At 35.5% G+C, this 7972-nt stretch overlaps 2 protein-coding genes across 2 annotated transcripts; one reads left to right on the top strand and one right to left on the bottom strand.

The window, feature by feature from the left end:
• Window positions 1–460: 460 nt before the first annotated feature.
• Window positions 461–1472, bottom strand: LOC129252901 (uncharacterized). Its single transcript, XM_054891054.1, has one exon. It carries the CDS (start codon window positions 1384–1386, stop codon window positions 532–534), a length of 855 nt encoding a protein of 284 aa, XP_054747029.1. The 5' UTR covers window positions 1387–1472; the 3' UTR covers window positions 461–531.
• Window positions 1473–3471: 1999 nt separating this feature from the next.
• On the top strand, window positions 3472–7554 carry LOC129236363 (uncharacterized). The gene is made up of 6 exons (XM_054870714.1): window positions 3472–3658; window positions 4017–4322; window positions 4774–5531; window positions 5604–5723; window positions 5862–6336; window positions 6435–7554. Exons 2-6 carry the CDS (start codon window positions 4142–4144, stop codon window positions 6626–6628), a joined length of 1728 nt encoding a protein of 575 aa, XP_054726689.1. The 5' UTR covers window positions 3472–3658; window positions 4017–4141; the 3' UTR covers window positions 6629–7554.
• Window positions 7555–7972: the final 418 nt, after the last annotated feature.

The raw sequence follows: 7972 nt of genomic DNA, 5'->3' as shown, positions 1-7972 counted from the left end.
CACTGAGATAAAATATTGAATACTTCAAAAAAACAGAAGCATTCCACATACTTTACCTACGGCGTTAACTATGTAATTGTTTTTCTCAACAGAATCAGAAGTTAGAATCTTCTTCCCACTGATATCTATTTCACGCACATGTTTTCAGGTTTACTTGGACTCAGCAGCTAACCTGAATCTGTACTCGTGGTACCTCATTTTAAGAATATTTATTTAATTTTTGACTAACTTTACGAGTTGCATAGCATAAGATGTCACTTCTGGAGCATTTCCATTTATGATTCGCACCATTTCTAACAGCTATTCATTTTCTAGTAACTAATGCCGCAGAGAGATCAAAATTATTGTTCATGTTTTCTTGGAGAAAGCTTATTTGTTCATCTGTCAATATCATATGTCGCACATATACCCAATTCATACAATGGACGCTTGATTTAAAAAATAGAAAAACGATTCAAAATAATTGTTAAATTAATATACATATAAAAAAAATAAAATATATTTATTTTTGGAAGAAATACTTCATTTTATTTACAAATTTTGAAGCCACTGTAAGTCTTTTGAAATTTCTTCATCCAAATCAGATTTTCTGTGTTTTTTCCTTTTCTTGACACTCTCTTCGTTTGTAGATTGTATTTCGCTTTCTTGATGAATAAGGGAGCCATCGGAAGGCTTTCGTTTTCTTTCACTTTTCTTTCCCTTGGACTCTCCATCGAATTCTGCCTCATCATCATCAGTACTATCAATACACACAACATTTCTTTCTTGGACAGCCGTTACTGTATTTGATTTTTGCTTCTGCTTGGATAACCCAAGATTCCGACTTTTCGCATTTTTCCGATTCATAATTGCTTCATGGAGTATTTTCGCCGATATTTCGTCCGCTTTTTTAAGTCGTTCCGCAATTGCCCTGTCCACGCGTAAGCTTTTATCAAATTGATGGCCATGTAAAGGATGACGAACTTTGATCATATCGGGCAAAGGTACACGCCCTTGCGGTGGATATAAAGCTTCTGCATTTTCTAATATCACTGCTTCAGTGGCCTTCAGACGTCCACGCAGTAAAATGTTTCCCTTTACTGGTAATAAACGCAACGAATAACGACCTTTACGATTGCAATAGCCGAATGCACGTAATTCTGGCAAGTCATATTCAACTGCTACAGCTTCAGACGAATTGAAATTGGTCCGCCCGGGGATCTTTAATCTCTGATCCTCCAATTCCGATTTAATATCAAATCCTTTAGGGCACTGCAGCAACCAAACTTCATCCTCGATTTCATCAATCTCTTGAAATCCACCGATTGTGGTGACTTCTTTACTGGGTTTGATTTCTTTGTAATCCCCGTTTTCTTCAAGGAAACTGTCTTTAATGCTTGTTTCCATTTCAAATAATTGTTTTATGACACATTCATTTAAAATATAGTCTGCAAATGAAAACAATTCACGTGCACAATGTTGTTAAGTCTGTTTCCTTACCGGTCAAGGCGAATTTATTACAGGTGACAGCAAACACATATAAGTAAAACCCTACATGTATTTGTTGTTGCGTTTGGTCCAAGCATCACGTCAAAATCAGTAATCAAATGTAAACATACCAATACATACAAAGAAAGCATATCATTTTGACGTAAGCCATACCTACGGCGAAAAATCCACCTTGTTACCGTAGAATTTGTAAACTTTATAAATATTACAGCTAAAGCGAGTTCATTAAAATGGTGACACTCAAGGCGAATTCAATACCAAAGGTGGCGCCTTCACAAAACCGTTACTTTAGTTTTCACGATTTTGACATGTGACGTCATCATAATTATGCAAAACTAGCAAAAGGAGGGGAAAGTACACATTTGTAAAAATTCAGTGAACAGCCAAGTAAGTAGTAAACAATTAGAATTGCAAGCATACTGCTGCTAACTATCTTATATGCCCTGAGGTAGAAAAAAAATTTACACAAATAATACTCGAAGGAATTACACAAACGCGACGTCACACTCTCAGCGATTGTGTCAAATTCTCTCAGAGCGAAATAGCATAACATAATGAACATCGTGTAACATCAAGGCGAATTGAGTATCTAAGGTAGCGCCATTAAAACACAGTTACTTTATTTTTCGCGATTTTGACAAGTCTGACGTCAGCTCCCTTCGCAATACAAAAAAAAAACGAGCAAAGCATACAGAAGAAAGAAAAATTAGATGTTTGTGAAAATTCAGTGAATGGCTTGGTACTATTGTGATTTGTGAGATGTACACAAATTAATATAAAGCAGAAGACGCCGTCGCAAGAAAGTATGTGTGTATAACCTCTTGTGTTTGGTTGATTCCATTGTTTACGCCTACTCTTCTTCTTCACACACAAGTAATTACCCTTCCTTTTGCTTGTTTATTCATGGGCTCTTACGACACGGCAAAACAACAAGCAAATGTTCGCCAGCATAACTACGGCCTTAAGCTCCATAACCGCATAAATCAACTGATCGAACCAACCTCTGGACAAAGTTATCGGACAAATGATGAACAATGAATATATAAATATCAGCTGTTTATGGCTATGGCACTAATAACAACGCTAACAAGTGGCGAATAGATGAAGCAACGGCTATAAATGAAGATACATATATTGGCACCGCGGGAATAAAGCTTCCTTACATGTGTTTGGACGACAGTGAGTTATACCAGTCTAATGTGGTATAACCATACTCGCTAGTGGCGAATATTGCTCGATAACTCTGTTGTTGCTTTCACAGGCAAATTTTTCGTCAAGATAATCGACCATAGATGTAGCGAGCAGAGAAGTGGCGAACAGAAGGCGCCTACTATTTCATGATACGAATTACCAAACTCATTCAATTTACTATCTTGATAGTCAATTTGATTGAAATTAGCCACAAATTTAATGCCGAGATGCCTAAGAAAATATTGCCATCGCTTTCAATTAAATTTAACAGTTGTTATTAAATGAACACGAAATGAATGAGTGTCGAGATGTTAAGTAAAATCAGCTGCCATTTTGTGGTATGATAACTCAATTTCCATTTTACCGCGCTACAACGAACCGATTTGATTGACGTAATTTTCAAAACGAAATGACGGGACAAAGTCAAAACAGAAATTTTATAGATATTAAAACGCATTTGGTAAAAGGTGTAAAGTAGAATCAAAATCAAAGAGGAAAGAGAGGTATTGGAATACATTTTCAATGAAATTATATTTCTATGAACCTAAGGTGAATTAAGTGCTATTTTCTATCATCCTTGCATTAAACTTTGTTTTAGGTTTTTTTTGTTTTTTCTTGCAAAACGGTGCGTATTCTTTACTTGTTCCTGAATTTATTGCCTACCAACACAGAAGTGAAAACTTAACAAATAATACAGTTAATATTTATATTACAAATTTGGTCTCATGGCAGTCATGGTTCAAATCAACAAATGTCAAAAAAATTGTGTACGTGTTTATAAAGTACAAACGTCGGAAAAAGAAATTGAGAAAAAGTCAGGAGAAGCAGAACTGAGTACAAAGCGAAAAAATAAATTTTCAATTAGTTTTTGGTTTTTTGAAAGTTTTTGCATTATAATTTTTATTTTGTTAAACGCGTATACAAAACAAAAGGAGCAGACGTTTGTGTGCGAGTGCACATTCCGAATAACCAATTTTTTGTAAGTATAATATTGCATGTTAACTTTTATGGTTTAGGAGAGGGTGCTGAAGGTGTTTGGATGCAGCTGCGTTTGCAGTTAATGCATTTTCAACATTGCAATGCATCGTAATCTGTTTTGTAATACTATATATATTTTAAACGTTGGGAATTAGTTTTCGTCGTTTAGAAATCAGATTAGTAAATGATAATGCCAATAGCACACGCACTTATGTATTTTGATAAAAACGGGAAAAATATAATCAATGCATTTTTTCGCACATTGCAAAACTGTGCAAAACCAAAAATACAACAAACTTTATGGAAAATTCATTGGTCTTCGCAAAATTATTCACATTTTACTTATTGTTTATTTTCAGTTATAAAATCTATAAAATAGCTGAGCGATTGCTGCGGCAGCTAAATAATAAAATAAAAACTTAAGGAATATATACAGGTATCCGCCGAAAATCGAATTTGTTTACGTAACCAACTCTTCCAAAACATGAACCTATCATCGGCTTCTAATCGTGACATGTCTCGGACAGACTCCCAATCACCACCCACAACAGCTAGAAGCAAAGGCAACATCTCGTCATTTGGACAACTCAACGACACAAGCTTGAACAGCACTAGTATATACGACAGTGCTTTAGAAAATCTCACCGCATATACTTCATTTGACGGTAACTAAATGACTTTAAATGTAATATTTTCAGGTATTTAGCGCCATTCCCAGTCGTTTAAAAATGAATTTGTTCTAACATTGGGCTGTGCAAAGTGTTCAATAATAAATTAAAAATACCAGCCATCACGAAATTTCCAGCGGCCAGTATAACTGCGCTTCTTTGCTGCAATGCCTTCTTAGGTGCGAATTCCGGCTTTGTTAATGTTTGAGAAGCTTCAGCTCGCTTTTTGGACGACTGTACACCAGTACTCGTTTGCTTTAAAAGTAAATCAACGTTATTGCGTCTTTTTCATAGTTCTGTATATGGAATTATTATTCTATATTGAAATTAAAATGATGGAACCATGTCGATATTATTTTTCTACTTACCGTATCTTTAAACGACCTCTGTGTCATGTGTGTGACCGCAGTCCAATACATTATACTGTAAAATTACTTATAATTTGCAGAAAGTGCCAATAATAATTCACACCTTAACATATCCACCGACACAACATTGAACGGCAGTGATTCACATCGAAGTAACACAACCACCGGTTCGTGCAGCTCCACCGCCACACGTGATTTGAATACGAACATCAGCGCCAGTATGCTTCTAATACAGTCCGAGAGCACTGAGACTAATACTTCACAAGACGAAGTCGATCCAAAATCTCAACTAGCAAATAAGACAATATTTAAGACGGATAATCCAAATTTGTCAATTATAGAAATTAGTGATAATTCAATTAAAGAGCAAGATCTTGAAAATTCCGTACTGTTAATAGAATCATCATCGGATGATGAAAGCGTTCAACAACAAAAAGCGGACAAATCTGATGGTTTCGGAGGGGTTAAGCAAAAGACGTCGCCGCTAAAAGCTGGAGATGCTGCTCTTGCTGCATCGGCAGAGAAGCGACGCAAAAAGGCCGAATGTTTGATACACTCCAGTAAACAAAAGCTGAACGTAGAGATAGCTGAAGCGGTCGCTGCCGAATCAAAAGCTGATAGTGGGGACAAAAGCGAACCGCACGGAAGTGTCGAACTGGAAATACAAGAAGGGCAACCAAGTGGTACCAGGCGTGAAATCCAAATTTACGACACAATAGAAGAGTTCGAAAAACACTTGCCGTCTACGGTAACCGTGCTAGATACGCCATTCGGTAGCAGAGTATATTTAGTGGGTACAGCTCACTTCAGTGAGGAATCGCAAGATGATGTTTCTTATGTGAGTACCGCCCCATAAAGCGAAGAAATTCTATACACTAGAAAAATTCATTTAAATGCTATTATTTTTTAGGTTATACGCAACGTCCGTCCAGAAGTGGTGATGGTTGAACTATGCCCATCTCGCGTACATATATTGAAACTCGACGAAAAGACACTGTTGGAGGAGGCAAAAAATTTTAATTTTGCTAAGGTAAGATGACTTTTAAACAAAGTACTAAAGCAAAATTATAATAAATTTATTAAAACTTGCTAAGGGTGCGTGCATATGTGAAAAAAAAAATGTATTTAATAATGCAAAACTTAATTTATATTACGTGTTATTTAACAGATACGCAGTATAATACAGACGCACGGCTACATCAATGGCATCTTCTTCATTTTGCTGTTGCAGATGAGCGCACAAATCGCCAAAGACTTGGGCATGGCGCCAGGTGGAGAGTTCCGACGTGCGTTCGAAGAAATTCACAAACTTCCTGGCTGCATGCTACATCTGGGCGATCGACCCATCCGCATCACACTACATCGCGCATTACGCGCACTCTCGCTATGGCAGACTATAAAGCTGGTGTGGCGTCTAACCTCTACTGATACCATAAGCATCGAGGAGGTAGAAGAATGCAAGCAGCGTGATTTGCTCGAAAAATTAATGCAGGAAATGGCCGGTGAATTTCCAGCTTTTTCGGATGTTTTTGTGAAGGAACGTGATCTGTTTCTATGCCATTCCCTGCAGTTGGCTGCATTGCCTCAAACCCCAGTCGATGGTTCCGGCGTACCGCGACCTGTACGCGTTGTTGGTGTTGTAGGTAAGTATTGTTTGCTAGTATTTGATTACATTTAGCACTCCAAAATTTAATTAACGACAGTATTATTGTTATTATTATTATTATTTTTTTTTTCAAAGGTATTGGCCACGCTAATGGCATTGCAAAAATGTGGGGTCTTGTCGATCCACAGAAGATACCAGCCATCATGGAAATTCCACCGGCCAGCATAAGTACGCGTATTTGCAAGTTTACCTTGAAATATGGCCTAATTAGTTTGACACTGTATGGAGCGTTTAAGCTTCTACGACCACGTCTGACGCATTTCCTTTGATTGCTTTCATTGTATATATAAAAAAGGTATAATATATTAAGAGGGCTGAGAACTACTTTATACAAATCGTAATCGATTTACTTACTATATATATATATATATATGTTTATTGTAGTATGTATTGTAGATGTTTGAAAAGCATCAAATCAAATTTAAAGTAAACCCTTACGTTTCGTCAAACATTTTTGTGAGTGTGAGTGTCGATGAAATAAGATTGCATTAGAAATACTTTTATATGAATCATAGAATTTATGTGTATGTATATGTGCATATACACACAAATTTCCGCACAAATAATGATTCCGTTTTGCTTGAAATTAATTCAATTCGTAATTGATGGTTTTCATAGGCAGCCAAAACCCTTGTTGGACTGGGTTATTGAATATTGAAAAGTTCGTTTTGAAGTAGATAATTTGTATATAAAGTTGAATCAAAATGAACATGCGAGCATGTAGTTATAAGAGACATTTTAAATGAAAAACAATATTGATTGCTACTTTTAGTGTTAATGGATATATAATATCGCCATCCATTTCCCTGAGTCTGTGCATACATATGTATATCTCTGTCCTGTGGTATCTATACAAGAAATTTTTCAACCCAAAAAAACGAAAAAAAAAAACGGATTTTAACATAATCAATATAATTTATGTAATTTGTTTGAAGTGGAGTTTAAACAAGTCCTTAAAATCTTGCAACTCAAATATATCCTAAAATAAATATTTACGCTTGAAAGGCCAATCGAAAACAGCGAATCATCAATAAAATACGTGAATTAGTTTTCAGCATTTGTCATTCCAACATTCCCAACAGTAAGACACTCAAAAATTCGGAAATAAATAACTATTAAACTTTCCAAATCGATGTAAACTTAGATGTAAATTTAAAAAAAAGTAGAATAAACGATGGAAAAAATAATAATTTAATATTTTATGTAGTTTCTAACTGAAATGTACCTATGCCTATCTATCTATTGTAAAAAATGTATAAATACAAAATGATGTAGAATAAAACATTTTCCAAGTGATTTATTTACACACATTTGGTATGCAATCATCGAGACAAGAGGTGAGTTCGATTTTCATTTAAATTTTGTCAGAGGCCCGAAAAAATGATGATTTTCAATAATTTTTTTTTTTTGCTAGTCAATTGCTTTATTTTACAAAAATAAAAACAAAGACTTGACTTTAGCAAAATTAAAAAAAAAATAATAATAATTGTAAAAGAGCGGCCGCCATAGCCGAATGGTTTGGTGCATGACTACCATTCGGAGTTCACAGAGAGAACGTCGGTTCGAATCTCGGTGAAAACACCAAATTAAGAGAAATATTTTTCTAATTGCGG

Source organism: Anastrepha obliqua, chromosome 1 (assembly GCF_027943255.1).
Source record: "Anastrepha obliqua isolate idAnaObli1 chromosome 1, idAnaObli1_1.0, whole genome shotgun sequence".
In the NCBI taxonomy this organism is placed as follows: domain Eukaryota; kingdom Metazoa; phylum Arthropoda; class Insecta; order Diptera; family Tephritidae; genus Anastrepha; species Anastrepha obliqua.
The sequence above is the reverse complement of the archived record's forward strand: the minus strand, read 5'-3'. Positions and strand labels throughout refer to the sequence as shown.

Bases quoted from the DNA above. Each gene is read 5' to 3' on its own strand.
- LOC129252901 (XM_054891054.1), bottom strand. From the start codon at position 1,386: ATGGAAACAAGCATTAAAGACAGTTTCCTTGAAGAAAACGGGGATTAC.
- LOC129236363 (XM_054870714.1), top strand. From the start codon at position 4,142: ATGAACCTATCATCGGCTTCTAATCGTGACATGTCTCGGACAGACTCC. The intron at 4,323-4,773 runs GTAACTAAATGA...TATAATTTGCAG, and splicing joins CGCATATACTTCATTTGACG to AAAGTGCCAATAATAATTCA. The intron at 5,532-5,603 runs GTGAGTACCGCC...ATTATTTTTTAG, and splicing joins CGCAAGATGATGTTTCTTAT to GTTATACGCAACGTCCGTCC.